General features: G+C 39.9%; 1 protein-coding gene across 2 annotated transcripts in view; it reads left to right on the top strand.

Annotated features, from left to right (window-relative positions):
- The window catches only part of oca2 (oculocutaneous albinism II), a 46,933-nt gene that overhangs the window by 18,914 nt on the left and 4,344 nt on the right, over positions 1–23,675 (top strand). For both annotated transcript variants that reach the window (XM_016679851.1, XM_007568421.2), the window contains exons 14-23: positions 777–915; positions 4,228–4,360; positions 7,065–7,212; positions 7,479–7,536; positions 7,742–7,850; positions 15,249–15,376; positions 16,015–16,074; positions 17,738–17,842; positions 18,517–18,610; positions 19,641–19,734. In XM_016679851.1, coding sequence (XP_016535337.1) covers positions 777–915; positions 4,228–4,360; positions 7,065–7,212; positions 7,479–7,536; positions 7,742–7,850; positions 15,249–15,376; positions 16,015–16,074; positions 17,738–17,842; positions 18,517–18,610; positions 19,641–19,734 — 1,068 coding nt within the window. The remainder of the gene's footprint in view (positions 1–776; positions 916–4,227; positions 4,361–7,064; positions 7,213–7,478; positions 7,537–7,741; positions 7,851–15,248; positions 15,377–16,014; positions 16,075–17,737; positions 17,843–18,516; positions 18,611–19,640; positions 19,735–23,675) is intronic.

Below are 23,675 nucleotides of genomic sequence, written 5' to 3'. Positions count from 1 at the left end.
AAATAATTCTCGACTAATTTAGTAATCAATTAATCGTAAACTGAAAAATACAGACTCAATAAAAAGGCTGATGAAAAAAACCCGACTTACTCAGAGCAGTAACTGCAAAAAAGTTTTACAAAAATATAGACATTTTGCATTTACGATGAAAAACTTCTCTTTTTTAGCTTCATCTGGTTCAAACTTTGTAAAAACAAAATCTCTTCTTAAAGCACCTTTTGCTTTCCATTTATTAATCTAAAAAGTACTCAAGAGTTTAGTAAATAATATTTTTTTAACTGCAGATGCATTTTTTTGCTACAAATGATCAAGCATACACTAAAGCAATGGCATTGTTATTACATTTTATTGCATCATGTCTTTCTTCAAAAAAGTAATTGCATTTTTTAAATGTGTCTTTTAATGTATTTCTAATAGTGTGTGAAAAAAGGCTTGAGTGGTTAAATGAACAGTTTTCAGAATGCACCAGTTTTTTGTTTTTTTTTTCCGATTAATCATCAGAACACTGGATATAATAGTCGATTTCTAAAATAATCATTAGTTACACCTTCCGCCTCAGCAGGAAGTTTTTCAGAATGAGCTGATCATAGAGGGTCCCAACATAAACAACGCTCAAATATCCGTGTCCTGGTTCCTCAGCTTTGAAACAGTGTGAACATGAAGGACGTAACGCTTTCATCTTTACATTTCCGTTTTTGTTTTTTGTTTTTATTTCTGGGCTGCCGTCCGCTGCTCCACGCAATCTAATCAAGCTCCGTTCTCTGGTGATTCTGCAGGTTGTGTGAGGTGCTTAATCTAGACCCCAGACATGTCCTGATTGCAGAAGTAATCTTCACCAACATTGGAGGGGCCGCCACAGCTGTCGGAGATCCACCCAACGTGATTATCGTGTCCAACCAGGGCCTGCGCAGAGAAGTAGGCACTTTCACAGCTCTGTGAGCTTAAACACGAAACACTGAAACAACCCAGCAGCTCGGCTCAGCGTAATCTGACACATAAACCAAACACTCTGGGAGAACTGCTTTATGTCTTGTGTGTGTGTGTGTGTGTGTGTGTGTGCGTGTGACATGGTGAAAGGGAAATTGCTGAAATATCCGTGCAGATGGTTCAGGGTTGGGGAATGACGAACCCGTTCGGTGTAAATGTAACACTTTCGTGTCACATTTTCAATCAGCTTTCAGTTTCTGTTTACTCTGCTGAGTTAAGTGAACTAGTCCCCGTCGTTTCAGAGGCAGGTTCAAACACCGACACGGGTGACATTAGAGGAAAGTACAGCGGGGTCGAGTCGAACCAAAGCATGGCTGAAAATGAGCAGACAGAGTCAGAAACCGGATGTGATCAAGAGGCAGAAAGCTGAATAAACCAGGAACTGTAACTGAGGTTTGCAACTCTACTGAATAAAAAAGCAGGGAAGGTAAACTAAGACTGTTTTCACACCTGATAGCAATCTACCTGTGATAGATTGCACACCTGCTGTCTATCACAGGTAGATTGCAGGTGTTTTCTTTAGCCAGGGACAAGAAGCTGGTCAGAGCTGACAGGAAAAGGGGTGAAGCTAAATACAGGACAGTGTTGGACGAAAATCTGCACTAGATGTTAGACTGGGTGAGAATGGCCTTGTCTAAGTTCAGATCCAAATCAAACCGAGAATGTGTGGTGAGACTCAAATTGATGTTTAGAGACGCCCTCCATTCAGTCTGACTGAATTGGAACCATTTTGCAAAAAAGATCAGGCAAAAGTTAAAATTTCAATCTTTAAACTGGTTTACAGAGCAGAACGGTTCCAGCTGCTTCTTCAAAAGCACCGAAACCGAGAGGGGAAATACAAAATGGATGCCACGCTCTTTTGCTTTCTGCTCTGTACAATAAAATTCAAATAAAACATACTCAAACAGATCGAGGTCGACACTCTCCTGCTGACGGTTTCCGTTCCTTTACGTGGCGACGCCTTTAAGCGAATCGCTTTCCCCTGATAAACTCTGTGCTTGACGTTCAGCGAGGGTTGGAGTGGCCTGCGAGTGGCACATCCTCAGGACCCGTCTCTGATTACCGGAGATGCTGTCACTTCTGGTGCTAAGCGTAAATCAGAGTGTAATCTGCTTATTTGTTATATTGATTGAGTGCAGAGGGCTCGTAGTGACTCTGAGATCCGCAGAGGAAAAGTTGTTTTTAAAACCGCATCAGAAAGTCCCACTGAGTCAATCAGCAGTTTGTCACTGTTGGAAAATGCCACGGACCTGTTGGCTCTTTGTAAACCACACCGCTCTGCATTTTACACTCAGAGGTCCGCTGTGCTGCAGCCCTGGAAGACGTGACATTTTGCCAGCTGCTTGGTTTGGCGTCAGTCCAGAGCGTGTGACATTTTGGCCCTTTGCGTGTGTGACGGTGTGTGGTTGGCTCCGGTGCGCCGCGGCGTTCGTGGTCCGCTGTGGGACTTGTTCTTTCCCAGGTGTAAGCGCGGCAGGCGAGGAGCAGCGGCATGCTCGTTCCGTCATGTCTGGACTCTGATAAGCTCTGCTTGTGGCTCAGCATCCAGTGGTTTCACTGGGTGGGGATGGACAGGGGCGGTCCCAGCCTTTTTGGGGCCCTAAACTGCTTTTGTTTTGGAGGGGGGTTGGGAGGACATACCACATGTCTATGTGTGTGACACACCTACCGTTGTTAGCATCATTTGTAATTAGCATGCATTATACCAGTGCCATTATGACTATTGATTTTAACCTTAAAGGAGTAACGAAGTAAAAAAAAGAACAAAGAAATCATTTAGATTTTGAAATGCAGAGTTGTATTTAAGTGTGCCATTTTATTTTAACTACTAAGATCAGCTGATAAACCCTAAATTTAGTATCTTATGTTTCCCCAACAGTGGCAGCAGCCATCAACAGGAAGAGATGAATCCTTATTATTTATAAAAACAATACAGAAGTTGTTTCCCCATCTGTAACAGCATTTAGTTTGCAATATTCAATGTTATTTAAAATGTATGTATATTTATCTATCATGCTAGTTTGGTGCTCCTGGGGGCCCCCTGTTGATGTGGGGGGGCTCTAAGCAGCCACTTAGCTCACATATGCCTTGGGCCGGCCTTGTGTTGGGAGAAATGTAACTGCAGGATACGTGGGCTCGTTAGTGTTTTTTTTAACTTTCATATAAAAACAAAAAAATTCCCACACTGCAAAACGTTAAATCTTACAGATACGATCTGTATCTTAGTACACTTGAAATAAAACAAAACTAACTCACAACAGTAACTCTTCAGCAAGAAATAGGTGCCTTTTAAGTCAATACTTTCTTAATATTGGTGAAAAAGCTACTGGTTATAAGTGAAGTTCACTGCCAGTGGAACAAGACATTTTTTCCCATATTATAATCTAAAATGTCTATAATCTAAAATGTCCCTGGCAGATTCTTTCACTCTGAACTGGTTCTTTTTCATCAGTTCTAAAATGGTAAACGGACTGAAGTTATAAAGCGCTTTTTCAATCATTTTGACCACTCAAAGCGCTTTACATCCATCCATTCGCACACAGTTACACACCGATATGCAAATCAGTAGGCGGGTTGGGGTTAAGTGTCCTGCAACAACAAATAAGTTACTCACCCTACAGAGCCACAGCTCCTATATTGTGCTGAAAAGTTACTTGTAAGTTAGCTTTGTCTTATTTCAAGTCTACTAAGGTATTTGCACTAGAAACTAAACCAGAAATACTATTTAGGGTTTTCACCCTCAGATCTCAGGAGACAGAGAGCAGCTTTTGTTACAGGAGTGAAGCAGTAAGGTGACACAGTGAGCGGCTGTGTGACACATCGTCATGAGCCTCATGTGAGAGGGCTGGCAGATCCTCCAATACGTCCCATTTGATTTATGCCTGATGATCTCATTTTCCACTTGGATCCTGCAGGTGTCACTATTAACCAGTTTTAAATATTTCGGATTATAAGTATTCAGAGTAGACCAACTAAAAACAGCAGGTTTCCTGTTTTGCTTTTGTGCTACGAGGATGAACTTGACTTGACCTGACATGGACATATTTGAAAAGTCACTCAGATGGATAAAATCCTTTACTCTGGACTCTCTTTTTTCCCCCCGCTCTTCTCATACATCATCAGTATTTTTTTATGTGCTACAACTGATTGCAGGACTCAGTTCGTGGCACCAGGAGAGAGTTGTGAAATCCTAACCGTTTCTTTTTTGTTTGTTTTTTTCCCTTTCTTGTCGTGTTGCAGGGAATAGACTTTGCCAGCTTCACAGGCTACATGTTTCTTGGAATATGCCTCGTCCTCCTCACCTCCTTCCCTTTCCTCAGGATGCTCTACTGGAACAAAAAACTTTACAACAAAGAATCCATTGAAATAGTTGGTGAGTCACTGATTTGGACCACAGAAATAGTTTGATGGGCTCTGAGTTGAGGGCAGTAACCTCAAAGGAACGCTGCTGCTTCTGAGTTTCTGCAGTAGTTTCAACTGCTAAAATAATATGATATATTCAGCTGTTAGTCTGGTTTAGGTTTGTTTTTTCAGTATTTGTGACAAACTAATAGATGTTATTATGACAGGTTTCCACAAGAGAAGGTGTTTTTTTTATGCTACATGCAGCAGATAATTATTATTTATTTATTTTTTTAAGTTTGCAGCGACAGTGTCGCATAAACACATAAACACAGCCCTTAAACTTTTTGACTCTTAAATTCAATGTGTCTTACTAGCTTTTTATGTAACAGACCAACACAAATAAGTTAAATTGTGAAGTGGAAGGAAGCGTCACTCAAGTAAACAGAATTAATGAAACTAATTCAAAATATGGTATAATTTGTGATTGCAGTGCAACGAACTTTGAAAAACGTCCTAGATGTAATTTAAAAACCATTTTCAAACACTGCTGTTGTATCCTCATGAAAAAGAAGCTGACCGCAGCGTCAGCAGCTGGTGTCGAACATTGTTTGCGTCTTTTACCTCGGCTCACCGCCCTCAGTGGGGTCTGGTGACCTCACGGCGCTGTCCAGGGCACCGCCAGGCCGCAGTCAGAAGAGCCTTTTCACTCTGACGCTCAGCTGTTCATCATTCCCACTAGCTGGCGGTAACAAACGATTCGCTCGCCCAAAGTGCAGCCTGAGATCAGCACGTAACTCGCCTCTCTTATTGTCCTGCTGTCTGAACAGCAACTCTTCTAATGCGCTGCACCGCACTTGTTTTTATGTATCCTTTTAATTATCCGGCAGCGGATGCGTTCGTCCGTCCCTGAAGACCTGCTGTCCGGAGTCAGAGGAGGCTCATTTAAAAGGAATTAGGAGCACAGAGTATATTTGCTTTGCAGAATGATTTTGTCTTCCATCCAGGAATCTATATTTTCTTGTGCCGTAATCCTCTCCATTCAAGGCCCTTTGGACTCACATAATGGGGACACTAATAAAACAGACATTTGTGGGAGATTTTTTTTTTTTTAACAATTCTTCCCTGCTTTGAGAGAATCCCACCAGGGGATGATTAAAGTGGAGACCACCAGGCTTTCCTGTGGTCACCTCAGCTCTCTCATTAAAGGAGAGGCAGGCCGACTGTTTGCTTCCACACTGAGCTAAAAGAAGCCGTTCCCATTCATGAGGGGCCCGTCCCATTCGGACCCGATAACCCATCTGTAAATCCCAACCCCGTGGACTCTCCGGCTTCTCCGCCAGCTTGACATTCAGCATGTGGGTAAATCGGCTCCAGCCCCCCTGCCACTCCTGGTAATTGTGTGGATTTGCTTACAGGAAGTTTTTTTGTTTTTTTTTTAACTCCTCCACTTAGATCCTGTTTAGGTCACCTAGCAACCTTCTGAAAAAAGATGGCTCCCACTGATGCTCGCATGAGAGTCCAGCACCCTGAGGCTGTATCTCTGTTTCAGCGTTGGCTGTCCCCAGGCTGGTCAATATGCTGCATTAGTCCCTCTATGGGGGACAGTGTAGCATATTGACCACCAGTGTCTTCTCATTCGGTCTCAGCTGTCGGCCGTTTTACCCTGTGAATGTACTGAACTTTATGGCTGTGTTGCTGTGAAGTGCAAATCGTGAAAAATTCAGCTCAGTTCAAGCTCTGTTGAAGACAGAATCCCGGTCCTAAAAGATGAATTATTACATATTTAACACTTTATTTAATCGTGGTTCAAGCTGAATAAAGTTTTAAACAAGTACAGAACCTTCATGATGTGCTGCAGTAGGCGCCGTGAAACAAGAAATTGAATTGTATTTAGAATTTCAGTGACTGATTTAATTCTTCCACAGAAAGTGTTAGACACAAAGCACTTCACTTTTCATATGTTTTGTCTTTTAAGTTTAACTTACTAGTAAATAGGGGTATAAACATACAGAAATGATTTTTTTACTCAAGTAAGCCACTTCATGTAAAAATAAATTGCATATTTAATTATTACAAAGCACATTACTAATCACACACACACACACGCGCACACACACCCACATGCACACACACACACACTTCACTTGTATGGAGTAAAAGGTAAAAACATGGGAATTTTATCATATGTAGGTAATCTTTTTAGCATAATATATCATTATTTAAACAACTTTCTCTTAAGTCGTATGGTTTTACTTTCCATTTTCAAAGAAACACTGCATTAAAAACATAATAAACCAAAGAAACATCCAACAATTACAACAGATTGAGATTACATGTAGAGCAGAGTTCAGTGTCACTCCAGATCGTTAATATGACTTGCAGTCAGAAGAATCAAATTGGAAAAGCTAATTGTTATTTATTTACATTTTATACCTTCAAGACAGTTGGATATATTTAACCTGATATTTAATGCATCTTTAATTTGTTGATTTTTGGTACTTTTGGTTCTCCATATATGATGTAAATAAATAAGAATACCCTTTTGCTATTCTTATTTATTTTCATTTTACACTATCAAGATAGTCGGATATATTTAATCTAATATTGAATGTAGCTTTAATTCATTGACTTTTGGTGCTTTTGGTCCTCCATACATCTCTGTAGGAGTTGTGCATTGATGCCTTTTTGTGTTTTGCCTCCCCTAAATGTGTCTGTTTGTCCTCTAACTCCAGAACTGAAGCATGAGATCCTGGTCTGGAGGCAAACGGCTCAGCGCATTAACCCGGCCAGCCGGGAGGAGACAGCTGTGAAATGCCTCCTGATGCAAAAAGTGCTCAACCTGGAAAATCTGCTCCACAAGATGATGAAAACCTTCCAGAGGTTAAATGAAAAGCCCTCACTGCTCTTCTGTGTCACTCTCAAAATTGCATTTATCACATATCACAGAACTTGTTTGTTTTTTGTTTATTTTTTTTTGTCCGTATTTTTTTGTCTGAAATCCAATCATATCTCATTTTAAAGTTTCACACATCCATAAAATAAACTCAAAATTCAGTCAGTATAGTTGTTAGTATAGTCACATGCCATTCAATTATTTTAATTTTTCTCTCTAGATTAACACGACTTCTGTTATTTTTTTCAAACAGGCAAATTTCTCAGGAGGATAAAAACTGGGAACAAAACATTCAGGAGCTGCAGAAGAAGGTGGCGTTTTGATTTTTCCCTTCAGTAATATTTCTCTGTTTGTAGGAGTTGTGCATTGATGCTATCTGAGTAATGAAGTGGGCCGAGTCTTTGAAAGTTCACTTGAGACAAATACCATCAGATCTGTGATAAAAATCAGCTTTTCAAACCCAAGGAAAATACGCATTACATAAATATATCTTTTTTTTCTTTTTTTACTCCACAGCACAGAATAACAGACACGGTTCTGTTGGTGAAATGTGCCTCCGTCCTTGGTGTGGTGATCTTCATGTTCTTTCTCAACTCCTTTGTTCCCAGCATTCATCTAGAGCTGGGTAAGTGCTGCACTGTCTTCATCAGGCCAACTCTCGCCTTTACTGACAAATTCTACCAAAACGTGAACTTTGATGTTTTGTTTTCAAACCATAATCTTGACAAAAATCCTCTGCGGAGCATGATTCTTAACATGCTTCAGGATGAGATGTTGCAAAAGGCTACTTTGAAATATAATTTCATGTTGAACCTTCTGTGTATTCAGTCTGAAACACTTTATCTACACACTTTCACATGCGATATGTGTGGTCAGCCAATCACACGACAGGAAAACTCTCTGGCATCTGAATGTGGTGAAGATGACTTCCTGGAACTTGAACTGAGCATTGGTTTAAGATGCTCAGTTTAAGCAAGAGCACAAACTGAGTATTATAATATATTTATAATATAAATCTCTATATTTATGTTATATTTATAAATCTCTATATTATTTAGAGAATGGTCTGATTTAAAGGGGTTGTGTATATATATATATAACACGTGTTATATATATATATATACACAACGTGTGTATATATATATATATAAATATAAATATCCAACCCCACACAAGCAAGTTGTACCTAATAAGGTGGCTGGTGAGTGTATGCCTAAAAGCTACGCAAATGTCATCACAATGACCAGATAATAAGATCACTTCAGCTCATGCTATGTTATGCAAACGCTCAGTTTGCACTGACAAAGATTCGCTCACTTCATCTCAGCATGCTGAACGCTTGGAGTGCCTTCAGCTGAAAGCAGCTTTGCGTACTTCCTGATCGGTTCAGCTTAAAATGATTTGACTAATTGGGAGATGTTACAACCCCACCCTAAAATTCCTAAAGTAAATTCTGGCACTGGGCTTTAACATAAAACTTAAGACAGTTCTCACACACAGCTCTCAAGCAGAGTCACAGCTCATGGCCCAGGTCAAACAAAAGGAGAGGGTCTGGCATCTCCAGCTTGCTGCTTATATATGGCGGCTGACGAGCCCCAACACTCTTCACCTGCAGCAATCAGGCAGAGCTGAAACAGAAAACACAGAGCTCTCTCAAAAAAAAGAGAGCCCCTAGAGGTCAGTGACCATAACAGGAGAATCTGTACAGCACAGATAATTCACCTTCAGTCAGATTAGAGGCTGATGAAAGCTGGCCCCGGAAATTTTACACCAAATATTCATCATCAAAATGAACTAATGAGCTGAATAAACATACAAGGAGTTCATACTTTCCCCCCCCACATCTAAACTAAAGTAACACAACTTTTGATACGGAGGAAAACGCACTGTGAGAGAGGAAACAGTCACTTTGACAGCGGCTTCAACATACTTGAATACATCTATATTTTTTCATTTGTTTGATCCCTTCTTGTTCAGGTGTACAAAATGTCCCCAGAGATCAGAAAGGCAGCTTAAAATTTGTTACATTTGAAAATAATTTTAAATAAAATATGCAGCCCACTTTCTTTTAATCTTTCAGCGTATTTTTTCTATACTGCACTCAAATTAGAAGCGGCCTGGGTCGGCTGGAGTTGGGTCTGTCAGACTCTTAAGCACCTTTCTGAGTCAGACCTTTACAAATAAGCCTCTTTTAATGAGTTTATCACAGGCGTGTTTTCACCACAAACACCTGAAAAGATTAAAGCCTAATGAGTCAAAGTGGCTGCTGTAGGTTTTTACTTCTGTTTGACATGCGCATGATTGTAATCACCAGTGTTTTGGGTCATTATTGGAGCTATAGCAGAGCTTAGCGTTAGCGTAGCGACACGCCTGTCGGGTTCTAAAGTTGAGTAAGAAAATGACTCATCACAGTCAAAATGAAGCCTTTTGTAGTTTCCATGAAGTTGATGAAACTGTGTTTGTGGCGTGGAAAGTGAAAATAGTCCATGAAAATTAACATCAATATGTATATTTTGTTTTAAGTACATCTCTTTGAACTTTTTTTTTTTTTTTTTTTTTTTTTTACTCTTTAGCGTTGCTCATATTGAAAATAAAATTTTTCCCATCCCAGTCACACCCAGACTGTTTGATTTAGCTCTGGATTTTGACTGGGCCATTCCTAGCTAAACTAGTCCCATTTAGCACAGCTGCATGTTAAGGACTGTTGCACTGCTGAAGAGATAAATTTCCACCCCAGTCTTACGTCTGTTTCAGCCACGAAAAGGTGAGCTGTTCCTGACGTTGTTGAGAAACCTCCCCACACCATGATGCTGCCACCACCATGCTTCACTCTGCGAATGAGAAAGAAAAAACTATGTGTGGTGCTACTAAAAAAACTTTTGCGAGATCCACTATTTTGTTGCCTTCTTAAAATAATGGCCTGACTTTTTTTTTTGTTTTTTTACTAAAAGTAATTTTAGTTAAAAAAATACACCACTTCTTTCTTTCCATATGATGTTTTAGGCAAAAAACTAAAAATAAAATAAGATTTTATTTAATATACTATTTTAGGAAGGTGGTGATATTAAAATAAAGTTTGCTATTCTTATTTGACCTTTAACGGATAAAAATCCACTGAGATCAAATACTTCTTTTTCAAGGGAGTTCTAGCCGAGAGGCAGCAACAAACACAAGACAAGACAAACTGAAACAGCTGAAGGAAAAATGTCGAGCTATGAAAAACAGGTACATGCCATTGAATCGGCCTCAAGAACATTTAGTTTGGATGTAAAAACACTAAGAATTTAATCCGTCTAGAAGTTTCTTGTTCCAAGAAGAGGGAGCAGAGTGAACAAAAGCTTTCTTACTCAAATCAGAATGAGCGACAGGGGCAGAAAGAATCAGCAAATAATGTGAGTGAAAAACATAAGAGTCAAAACGTCTCAGTGCAATTATCAGCAGGAATCTATTGTTGCACTTCAGCAAAAGCATTTTTAATATGCTTAAAAAATGGTCTTAAAGTTCACTTCCTTAGAGTGCAATTATAGACAGAGGAATTCATACAAATTTACATAAATTATTTTCTTTTACACTTTTTGTGAAACAGTTTTGTAAATTCTTAAAAAGTCAAATTACTGATTCAGCCACATTGAAAGCACATTTTTTAAAATCAAATGTAACACGCCAAAGCATTACTACATTTACACTGCACTTAATTAGAGCATTATCAGTTTCATTCATGTTCCAGCAAAGACGAACTCCGTGTTCTCCATTAAACGGACACAAATATGTTCCTGCTGTTAGCCACACGCAGTTTTCTGCACGACGCCGACGTCAGGTGTCTGTGTCTGCCTTGGCGGCCGCGCCGAGTTAATTACAGCCACTGTTTGGGTGACATTCATCAAACGGGAGCGACCCCGCTGCACTGCGATTCCTGTCGCACTTGGAGGGGGGCCGGCACCCGTTCAAACACACATCGCTCACTGCAGGCGCGCCGCCGGTCGGAGTCAGGCTTGACTGCAGCTGCAGGTCGGCCTGGCCTGTTCGTTCACACGCTCCTGCAGAATTACGTCTCATTAAAATGTCATTAGCTTGACATGTTAGGATTTAATTGCTGCTTGATTGTTCACCAAGTGATTCGACTCCGGTGCGGGGAGTCGGATCTACTGAAATTGCCATGTTTGCGTTGCCACCACTGTGCTTGGAATGGACCAAGTGCAAAAAATAAACGCTTTACTATTCTATTTTATTAATCTGTACAGCATTTGATGTTAGATTCTTCTATTTAAACAGTTCTAGGCTCTAGAAGGAGCATCTGCCCCCTTGCTCTTCTTTATCTTAATTTATTGTATTTCTTTCATTATTTCTCATAATATTGCTCATAAACGATAAGCCATTCAGACGGTCCTCAAATCTATTTTAGTTGGAATTTTCTGGGTTCTCTCATGCTGACTCCTGGTTGTGTACAGAAGATAGCATTAAAAGGATTGTTCAAGTTTTATGAATTATTGTGCTTTATAAGGATAAAACAACTTTTTATCTTTACTTTTTATCAAAAACACACCTGGAGTGTTGCCTTGATTCTTTCCCATATGTTTGAGAAATCCTTTAATCTCCATGGCAACCATTCAGCTGTTCAAAACGTCTTGGGGGACTTAGCTCCGCCTTCGAGACGCAGCTCCTCCTCTGAGCTGCAGTTTCCAAGCTTCCACCTTGCACCTAAGTTGTCATCTTTTTATAATCATGCTTTTTGCATTCTCTACAGATAGATTTTATTACAGACTTGATGTCCAAATCAAATATAATTTCATAGTAAAAAGACCTCAAATATCCACCAATCTTTAAGTAAAAGCAGAGCTGGGTGTGCTTAAATTTGTTTACTTTAATTACAAAATTTTGCTCAATCAAGCGAGCATTTTTGGAGAAAAATGACTCAAATTCTGATGTTTATTCCTCTGCTGAGGTACAGACTTCTTTCATAAAACAAAAATAATTTGACCTTCCCACATAAACAAGACTGTTGGTTTCATAAAATGATTGCATGTTTAGTTTGTTGTTGAGCATAAAAAAAATAATCGCAAAATGTTTTGCAGTACTAATAATGAAAAAAAAAATTGTTGTGAAGCACAAATACTTTTAACTTGATGACTTTTTCCGCTGTGGCCAAAACATTGGACACCACTGCCTCACCACTGGGTGAGGCAGTGCATCTGTAAAAATGCACTCATAATATTTCTTCTTTTTCCAGACAGTCACTCAGACTCGAGGGGTTTGGATCAACCCTAATCTCTAACCTTAATCCTGAACCCTTTCACACAGGAAGACGGTGACTGGCACACTGCCAGCTACTGCGGTTTCCCACCTAAATAATCACAGTTTCTGTACAAAAAAATAAATAAATAAATAACTACAATACATGTGATCTAAATCAAATAAATCATCAACGACTACAGCTAAAACAAAGTAAATTCACCATCAATACACACAGTTCGGTGTCTCTTGGATATATCCAAGAGACACAGTGGAAGTAGATGTGGCTCCATCTACTTCCACTAATTTATTGGCCCAATTTATCCTGTTTAATCTTCAAAAAAACAAAACAACCCAACAAGCGGAACATGAGTGAACTGTTAAAGTTCTGATCAACAGCGGTGGGAGCCTTTCAGTCCCTGTTTATGCTGAAGCATCTGATGGGTTCAGTCCTGCAGCAGTTCTTTAGGTGTGTATAAGAGAAAAAGCTCCGTATACTTTGGCCTCATATACTGTGACACTGGATGTGACATTTGGCTGCTATTAGGAGTTAATGGGAGACGAAAACAGCGCTGCTGGTGTTTTAGGTAAATCGTGGTCGTCAGGATAATTCATTCAATCATTTGCCATTACATAATTCTCTGTGACATTTTCACTGGAACTCTCCGCTTTTGCAAGACATTTGGAGTCAAAAGAAATACATTTTCTCCCTTGTGCTGTTGAACTGTGGCAGTGACTAACAGCTGTGGTTAGCTAAGGTTGATTCTTATAAAAATGCCTCAGAGTACCATTGAGTTTTTACATTCTAGTCTGTACAGTATTAACTACGTCCCCTCTATCCTCACTGTCGCTTTCGTAGTTTGCCCTCCTCGTCCTCTCTACGTCCCTTCAGTTGTGAAAGCTGTTCCCAAAGGTCTGAGCCAGGTCTGAGCCTGTTTAATCAAATTTTCTCCGAGTGGATGCACATCCATTCCTCTTCCAGAAACGCTCTCTATCGGCACCAGCTCATGTGCTCCAGCTTAGAACATGTTGGTGTTTTTATTTCATTTAATCGGAACGAGTTAGCATTGCATGAAGGAAGTAATTTATGTAGCGTAACTTGAAAGAGTGTTAAAACCATGGCGACATTCTGGATTGCTTTTGGCATGCTTTCTTTAAAACCTTTTATTATCTCTGGAAAAGTGCGAATCATTGTGAATACACGTCATAACAAAGGACAGACGCAGGTCTATGTTCTAAAAACAATTTGATGCTTCAAAAGCAACATTTCTCTTGTGATCAGATATTTACACTTCATTGTTCAAACCACAAACTTCATTGGTTTTATTGAGATTTTAGGTGACAGATGTTGAGAATAAATAATTCTGTGTTTTCCTCTGTCTCTTAGCTATTTGCATGGTGGTACACGCGCGCGCGCACACGCACACACACACACACACACACACACATAGAGCACAAAGCTGTATTTTAGTCATAATAATGGAAATCATGACTTCAGCTCACTGACTCTTCTTCAGCCTCATACATCAAGAACCTAAATAAAGAAAGGATAATTTTCCACACAGACCAACATAAAACAGTACAAAATTATAAGGAGTAAAAAAAAAAGTTCACCTGTTTTTACCAACATGTTGGATGAATTTGTATGAATTTGTATTCCGTTCCCTTTAGTTATTCCTTTAATATTAAACCAAAATGGAACTTGCAAAATATTGTTTGTGCCAAACAACTAACACTGCACGTCATTGAACGCACCCTTCCCAAAGGGGAACATGGTGGTGGAAGTAGCAAAATGTAGCAAAATTCCTTGCTAATATACCTAAAAGTATCACCAGACAGTCAACTGGTGTTTTCCATTACAAATGTGAGCAAAACTTTATCAATATTTTTGCTGTCGAGGAAACACAATAAGAAACGCAATTAAAATCACACGTGAATAAGTTTGTTCATGCAGCAAGTCATCAGATTACGTTGTGCCATGATCCTCCTACCACTTCCTGTCATCTTTTTTGTGTTTTCCGCCGGTAGTAATGTCAGGTCGTTGATCACATGACTTGGATGATACGAAAGAGGTTTTGCAAATTAAACAAATTTTGATACAGCTGAAAATCAATCTTTTTTTTTTTTTTAAGCAAAAACGTGTTTTCAAAATTGACATGTTTCCATTAAGCACATTTGTTTTTGTGACTCTAATTTGATTTGTGATTTTGACTGAAAAGGGGAATGTGTTGAATGACATGCAGAGTGACATAGTCAAAGTTTTGTCCTAAAGTCTAAAAAAATTAGAGAATTAGATGCTTGAAAATGTACATTTCCAAACGCTCTCTGTCTACACTAACTGAACTGGGACTGTTTTGCAAAGACCCAAGCACTTTGAATTGCCTTGTTGCTGAAAATGTGCTATATAGATAAAATTCCCTTACCCTACCTTACGAATTGACGATTGCTTCAGTCTGGACACTACTTAGTCGTCCCACAAGGACCACTAAGACGGGTAGCTCTTGCCGTAGCAAAATGTGGTTCTGCAAAGTATTGATTCTGACGGCCTCAATACAGAGCTTCCCACTTCATGTTGGTTCGCCAAATAAAATCCCAATAAAATACACTGATGTTTGAGGTTACAGACAGAAAAAGTCTAAGAAGTATAAATATATTCAGAAGTTACATTCTTATCATCATAATTTTAAAAGTAAAATTTGCCTTGGGTGGAGATTTTGTCATAGTTGCAGATGATCATCAGGTGATGTCTCTCTCTCTCTTTTTCTCTCTCTCTCTCTCTCTCTCTCTCTGCCAGGTTGGATCGCCATCCTGGGGGCCCTCTGGCTCTTAGTTCTGGCCGACGTCCAGGACTTTGAGATCATCCTGCACCGGGTGGAGTGGGCCACTCTACTGTTCTTTGCAGGCCTCTTTGTTTTAATGGAGGTAATGACCACGCAAGTCCTTATGTGTGACATTTAATAAAAAGAACATGTTTTTGTTAATCCCTGCTAGAATCCAAAGAGGGGATCAAACATTGATACCTAAGAAAAGAAAAATCTTAAATAGTCTATCTTTGACAAACAGCTTCACCTGATGATAAAAGAAAGCGCCTCATAAGTTAGCTTAGCCACACTGACTGCCTGCTTGGGTGTGACCTAAATGCAGTTTGGCAGTGAACTCACATTGTGAAAAGTAATTACCTTTTTCTTCACCGACCAGCCGTGCTGCGTAGGGAAAGGAAAAGGTTGTCGACACAACGGGATCTTTTTGTTTTTTTGTTTTTTGTCTTTTCGACTGTTGGGCACGAATGTGGCCAAAACTATTTGTTGGAATCATTGAAGTCTGTATAGTGTTAGACAACCATCTCCCACAAGGTCTACCTTCCATATGTGGATATATATATACATTTAATTCTCAGTGTCGGCTATGATAACAAGAATGCATTTATCTCTGTCCGGTTAATGACTGCTAAATAGAAGCCAAATTGCTTTTCTTCTCTTTCTTCCCACCTCTAAGTTGTTTTCTCCTGACTTTTTTTTTTCTCTCCCCTCTTTATTATTGATCCCCTTTTCATTTTTCAGGCTTTAGCCCAGCTGCAGCTTATCGACTACATTGGAGAGCAGACGGCGCTGCTGATAAAAGTGAGTCCTTCTCCTTCTTGATTCGCCGCCTTGGCCGTCGTGGCTCAGGTATCTGTTCGGCTGGCATAACTGATAATTGGGCACAGGTGACTTGATATTGCATTTTTATGCATATTGATCCTTTGGCTCCACACAAGCTCCGAATTCAATTATTTTGTTTACATCTCTCTCGCTCCTGCCGGCGGTCGACCGAGCTCGCTGGTAATTTTCACCCATATTCTTGCCCCGGCGCCGGGTGCGAGCGAGTTGTCTCTTAGCGGAGAATTGAAGCAGTAATGGGGACGTCAGCCCACGTTTAGACACGGGTCCTGTCTGAGGCTAATAATCACACATGACAGGCGGTGTGCCGTTGCGGATCCTTAAGTTGGTGAGTTTCCTCTAACGATGGACAGCATGCCAGGTGGAGCCGTACGGTCTTTCTGTCATGGCCCAACTGGAGGCAAAGCAAAAGAAAGAGAAATAGTTTCTTTTTATCCCATTGAAGGTGGGAGAGAAAAGAGAAGCTCAAGAAGATTCAAACCAGAGACCTTTGCAGACCTGAACATCTGTTGAAGTCCTAGAAGTATGGGGTGGGCGATGTAGACTTAAAGTTTTATCATGATATCTTGTAGTGCTATTGTGATAGAGATAGAAGTAACCATAAGAACTATTCGTTGCTTCTCCTTGATGTAATTGCATGGCGGTGATGGCATGTCACAGCAATCACAGCCACACAAATAACGCTATTTAAAAACATTCCTATTCGTTCTACTTATTTAAAAGCTGCATTCAGCTTCTATGCACCACAAATCTGGAACAAAGATGGTGAAACAGCCGAAACACTGACTTCCTTAAGATCTAGACTGAAAACCACCAGTTTAGAGACGCTTTAGTACAACGATAAATGAAACACTAACCAACATTTTGATGTGTAATGACGGTACGTTGAAAACTGTAATGTTTCAGTCATTGAGGTTTGTGCTTTTATTATGCAAAACACTTTGAACTTTGTTTTGATTTGGTTTAGTGAATCAGTCACAGAAGGGAGTGGAACGTGCATCACCAAATTGTGCACAGTAACTGCAACCACGCATCCCTCCCATTGTCCGTAGGAGTTTTTCCTTGGACTTTTGCTGCTTTTTTGCTCATTCTTGTCCTGTTTTCATAAAAACAGTATTCTTAAATGTATTTTAAAAAATACCAGAGCAGATACCAAACATACTTAACGCAAAGACAAAATCCAAGAAAAGTTCATGCTTCAGTAAATTCATTTACATTGTGTCTCAAAGCTCCAGGATGTTTTTATTTTTTAACATGTATTAGCATAACTGCTAACAATCTAAAATTGATCGGTGCACTCAAACGAGTTTACTTTACATTGGAAAAACCCAGAATTTGCAGCTGACATTGTAATATTCAGCTGCTGTCCAATGAAAGATGTGAATGTTTCATGGTTAATCTGCTGCCATTTCAGGATTCAAACATTAAATATCATCAGGTTAAATGCAGACAACTGGAAGAGCCATCAGGACTAAAAATCAAACCGACCTCCTGACTGACTGTCACCAAACAGCTTCAACTCAAAGAATGAGCCTACTGGGTTTATTTAGTTCCCAGACTGGCTGATCTGGGAACACCATGAACCGTACTGGTTATGCGTCGCTCTGATTGTTTCCTCTCCCAGGCGGTGCCAGAGGACCAGCGCCTGGCTGTGGCCATCATCTTAGTGATGTGGGTCTCCGCTCTGGCTTCTTCTCTCATCGACAACATTCCCTTCACTGCCACCATGGTAGGCCTGGTCAGACTGACTCCTCAGCCGATCGGCTAAAACCAGTAAACGTTTCAGTTCAAAGATATGTCTTTGATGGTTGACGTTAACGAATCTTTAGTTTAAAATTGTAAGAAAAATCAAATCAAGTTAGTTTTATCTTACAGATGGTTTTTGCTTTCTGAAAACTGAAACTAAATGACAGTAAAGACGTCTCCGTTTTTCCTCTCGTATCACCTCGTGTTTTGCTGTAATGTCAGAAGTAAAAGTCTGAGCAGTTTTGTTGAAAAATAAAGCAGAACATTTCCAAGGACACCTGGTAGAAAACAAAAGATTCTGAAACCTTTCATCATGTGAACGCTGTCCTTCGATGTCCCTCAATACATTAAGATCGCCAACTGGAATAAAAACACACCTTTAATGTTACTGTTTTAACTTTGTTGATGAATTTCTGCTCAAGGAAACATATTTTGTATCATTTAAACTTTTAACTTTTTTCCAGCAATACCTGATTTCTACTACAAATAAACCGATTTGCATAGAAATACTCATAAATACATGTTAATCTTCGTTCAACCGCAAGTAAATAAATATGTCAATAGGAACATTATCAAGATCTTTTTTCACTTAAAGGGGAGTAAGTAAAATGTACTTTTCTGTTTTAGTGATTTTAAATGTACGTCTGATTGTTCCAGATCCCAGTTCTCCTCAACCTGAGTCAGGATGCGGATGTCAACCTCCCTGTGAAGCCTCTCATCTTTGCCTTGGCCATGGGGGCCTGCCTCGGTGGTGAGTTATCAATCTCTAATAGGAACAGAGCGCATGTGGTTCGGGGTGACAACACCCAGACAGCGGGGGACTTTACAGTTTGATCCGCTTCCTCAAAGGTGTGGATCTATAAGCATGGCCTCCGGCATCAGACGCTTTAGGTGACAGCCACAGTTTCAGCAGCTGTGCCTCTACCCTGGGAAGGCAGGGTTGGTTTTTTTTTATTTTTTTTATCATTATTATTTTCATTTTTCAAAGAGAGGCTTCAAGGTCCTCAAAGTACAGCAGCTTCAGGCTCCGCTGCGCCAGGCGTTGGGCCCTTCGTGGCTGTGGCGCTCTGTTAGGGTGGGAAGGACAAACAGGAGCTGTCAGAGTGTTTGAGTTTAATCAACTGCAGTATGACAGATTTTGATGGAGCTGCTGTCCACTTCCACTCCCACTCTAGCACCTTTTGGACACTAACACACTGGAGTCACGTGCTGATAAAAACATCAGTTTTTGACATCAATGATTTTTAAAAACAGTAATTAGCCATTGAAGGTTTTCTTTCGTAGACACGGTGGAAAACTTAACCAGAACTGGAAGCTGTTGTCAATGGGTTCCAAGCCCCTCCCAGCAAGTCAGCTGGATATTTGAGATGCACATAATTAATTTCAATTGTTTTGTTTCCTGGTGTTAAAATTTGAAATAGAATCTGTTACAAAAAAAAAGGGAGATAAATTTTTTTGTCATATTACGTTTTCATAATGTTAATCCACTTCCAGCAGACTTAAAAATGGCAGGTTGAGCCCAAACAATAGAGACATTTTGCATCGGAGCCACGTGTCATTACTGAATGACGTTTAAAAGGATGCACCATTTTCTTTAATAAAAACGCAACCTTAGAGACGCTCGTCTTGTTTTCTGGCTTTGCCCTTTTAACCTTTGAATGGAAGGAGTTATGCTTTGACTTTTTCCAGCTTTTTATGCTTATGGTGCACAGGATGCTTGTTAACAAGGAGAAATATGTTAAATGTACCTTTGATTATTTTTTTTTTAACAATCCTTTCAGGAAACGGTACGTTGATTGGGGCATCAGCCAACGTCGTGTGTGCAGGCATCGCCGAACAACATGGATATGGTTTTTCCTTTGTGGAGTTCTTCAAGTAAGCTTTTCTCCTCTAACAACCTGATCCCCGTGCTTGAAAAGTTGCTTTTTTAAAATTTTATCTGTTTGGGTATGCTGTACCACGGGCCACTCTGCCTGAAGGGGGTTCTTACATATTAATATCTGTCATATGTCGGAGTGCGAAGTGCCAACAATGTGCAGAAGCTGCAGTTTTTTTCAAAATGTGATATTTTGATTGCTGAGTCTGCCGAGAGTCATCCCATTTTCAACATTTTACAAAATAACTTCTTCAATTTTTTTCCACATTGTGATTCCAAACTTCAAGGTAATGTGTTGGTATTTCATTTGATCGAACCAAGCAAGACAAAAACAAGCACCTGCACCTTCTGCACAATGTTTTTGGATTCCTCTGCATGGAGTAAACACTGTTTCTCGTTAGCTGCGTTTCCATTCACCATATAATTTGACATTTTGAAAATAAATTTGCCGCATGAAAATATGCAAAGTCTCTTTTTTTCACTAAAAAGTTTTGGCGCTAGGATGAGGGTTTTTTTTTTTTTTTTTTGGCCGTATCGAAATTTGCTTATTTTGCAAAACTGCAATGGAAACATTTTTTTTCACATAACACGAGTCATGTGATCAACAAGCCAAAATTCCCATTGTGCAAACCACGAAGAAGAAGACGACAGGAAGTAGTTGTAGAAACATGGGCATGTTTTTTACTGACTTACTGCATGAACGAGCTTATTAATGTCTTATTTAATGGAAACACCACAATTGTCTTTTTGACGTACTTCTACCAAGCAGAGTGTATGGGGATGTCTTCTGGGTTCTTTGCTGATCTTCAGGGAGTTTATGAAACCGAATTATTGTTCAGAAAAGAAATCCACAAAATGTGAAGCCGGGCCCGCTGAAGGCTTGATTTGAGAGCTCGCTGACGGTTGCAATAAAAAGCAAAATGCCGTTTTATCTGAAGCAGGCTGCCTCCCCAGTTTCCACCTGCTCACTAATAATTTCCACTCTACTGATGTAACAGCCAGACATACCTGCAGTTTGCCTGTAAGAGAAACAGAGGCGGTCAACAATGATGAAAGGTCGATAAATACGAGTCTGAATAGGCCTAACATGCAACCATCTGGAAATACTTTAAAAGTTTGACTTATGGGACCACAAAATGCTCCGAGTAATGATGGAAAGCGACAGACAGTGATATAGTGGCTGGAGTGAGACTTTGATATCTGTCAGTGGGATTTACTTTAACTCCCTGAAAACCACATCAAACATCATTACGCACGTGGAAAAATGTAACAGCAGCTGTGTCTCCGTTACAAATGTGCGCAAATCTTTTGTCTGTGTTCTTCCAGCGTCGAAAAAACACAATTTTACTGTTGCCGTGTTTCCATTCAATAAGGAATGAAATTAAAATCACATGTAAATGAGCTTATTCACGTGATAAGACCGTAAAAATCATGGCAGCGACGGATGTAAAGAGTTACATGTCATGACGCTAGCACTCATTAGCCAATCAGAGGAGACGTCAGTGTCTTATTCAGGCTTTGGAGCAACAAGCCCCGTCTACTCTACCTGTCATAGTGGATGGGTAGAATTATGGATTCAACACATTTGATTGACACACAACCTTTGATGAACAGTTTGATTCTGTGAGAGCTGCAGTGGAGCTGAAAAAAATAAAAACAAACCATCCTCCTGCTACTTCCTGTCGTCTTCTTCGATGTTTTTGACTGCAGTAACGTCCAGGTGTTGATTGTGTGAGACGATGTATGATGCAAAAATGGTTTTCTATTGCAGTTTTGATACGACCGAAATAGCAACTAATCTCAGTGTAAAAACTTGCTGAAAAATGTGAGGTTTTTTTTTATTATTATTTTCAAAATTGCCATGTTTCCATGAAACAATTTCTTCATAATTTCAGTTTGTGCAATTTTATGGATGATGGAAACACAACTACTGTTACCCTCAGTAACCCAGATCATTTCATCATACTGAACATATTTATTATACATTGATTTTCTTCCTGTTCGTTTAGTTTTTCAGTGGCAGTAAAACCAACAGGCACTACACGTGCCCCCTCTGTTTTAGGTTTGCTGTTTTTATCCATTTCCCCCCACGCCTCCTTACTGGAGGCACATAGGAGCAGCCATCTGCTTTGTCTCATTGATAGTGATAAAAACGTGGGAGCTGTCAGTTCTTCTTCCTCCTCCATCATAGTCGTGTTTGCAGTGGCGAGATAGAAGCGTTGCTCTTGGCTGCAGCGCTGCCTGTAATTGGCCGTCTGCAGTGAGGGTCACAGCTGCTTGGGTTAGGGGTCGGGAGGGGTAGAAGTGTGTCCGAACCTCCAGACAGCTGGGACTAACTAGTGCTGTATCAGGTGGTCTCCTCAAAACTACGAAACACGGTAAAAGCATCAGATGTGTGTGTAGCTTATACTCCAGTTGGAAGGGAAGTGACTACGGAGCGCCGTCCAGCTGCTGAAAGTGTTTGGTTATCTAGTAAAATACGTGTCAGGCAGGTTAAATGGACGACTTGATCGCGGCACGATCTGATCCGTTAGCACATCTTCGCATGTGCTGAAGAAATACTTCTGGGTTATTCCTAAAACATACATCAACAAAGTGTAACATATTTATCTATATTAATTGAAATATTGCTTGTAGTATTTTGATACTAAAACAAGTAGCTTTACTTGTATTAAAACCACTCGAGAAAATTATGGATGAGTGGAGTTATTGATTGAACACATTTGAATTATTGCAACAGGTGCTTTCCTACCTGTTGTAGGAAAGCACAACACAATGATGTTCGTAGACTGATATGATTCTATTAATGAATAATAATTGTAAGAATTTAGTTCAAAGATAATAATTTAGCTGAATATTGTGTGTTGGACCCATGGGACTGTTGGCTGATACATAGATCCCACCAGTCTGAACCGGTAGTGAGCCGCGCCATCTTGGTAGGCAAAGCAAAGAGGAACCATGACTTCAAGACCAACCAAATGAAAATAAATGCTGGAAAATGAAAAAGAAATGCAACAATAAAGTAGGAATAATATGAGAATGAAGTCGTAGCATTATGAGGATAAAGACATAATTTTACAACTTTATTAATGCAATAATGACTATATTCTCATATTAATCCAACTTTATTCACGTAATATTACGACTTTATTTTTGTAATTTTATTACTTTATTCTCGTAATATTCTGACTTTATTCTAATATGACTTTATTTTGGTACTATCATGACTTTATTCTTATAATTTTATGACTTTCTTCCCATAATTGTATTTATTTTTTTCTTGTAATGCTGAGATACTCCATCATATACACAAATGTAATGAAAGCAATGCAAGGAGTGGAATTATAATGAGTGTCTTAAAACGCTCCATTCTCATCATCTGGACGTGTTTGCCGATGTCCTCAGTCCGGTCTGGGACCGTGCTTCTACCAGGAGCGGCTCTTGAGCAGAACATGTCGGCCATTATCTTTGGGAAGCAGCGGCGCTCTTGTTTTTTCTCCGTCACGCAGCCTCCGCAGTGAAAGCGAGTGCATCCCTCGGGTTTATCTGAAGAGAGTCTTTGAGATTGCATCAGGACTTTCAAAGAGCTCCCATCAAATGCAATTAAGTCAGCATGTGAGTACGCAAGGCAGAAAGGAGAGTTTTCAGACAAGGTGAACCGTGTTCCTCTCTGTGCCTGTATTGTGGCAACTACCACCCCCCCCCTCGCCCTCTGTCCCTTCATGCTGTGCCTGTGATGAGGAAATGGCTATTGCTCAGCAGAAAAGGATCCAGTGTGCAGAGGTGACCCTCGTGTGTCTGACAGTGATACCAGCTTAGATTTCCTCCTCCATCCATCTTAACTGGACACTCGTTCCACAACCGGCGAGGTTTGACCTTGTGAGGCTCCTGCTTCAACATGTTGTTTTTGTAATGAAGGAAAAAAAAAAATATATATATA

This window comes from Poecilia formosa, unplaced genomic scaffold, assembly GCF_000485575.1.
Source record: "Poecilia formosa unplaced genomic scaffold, Poecilia_formosa-5.1.2 Scaffold222, whole genome shotgun sequence".
NCBI lineage: Eukaryota > Metazoa > Chordata > Actinopteri > Cyprinodontiformes > Poeciliidae > Poecilia > Poecilia formosa.
This window is presented reverse-complemented; position numbering and strand designations above follow the sequence as displayed.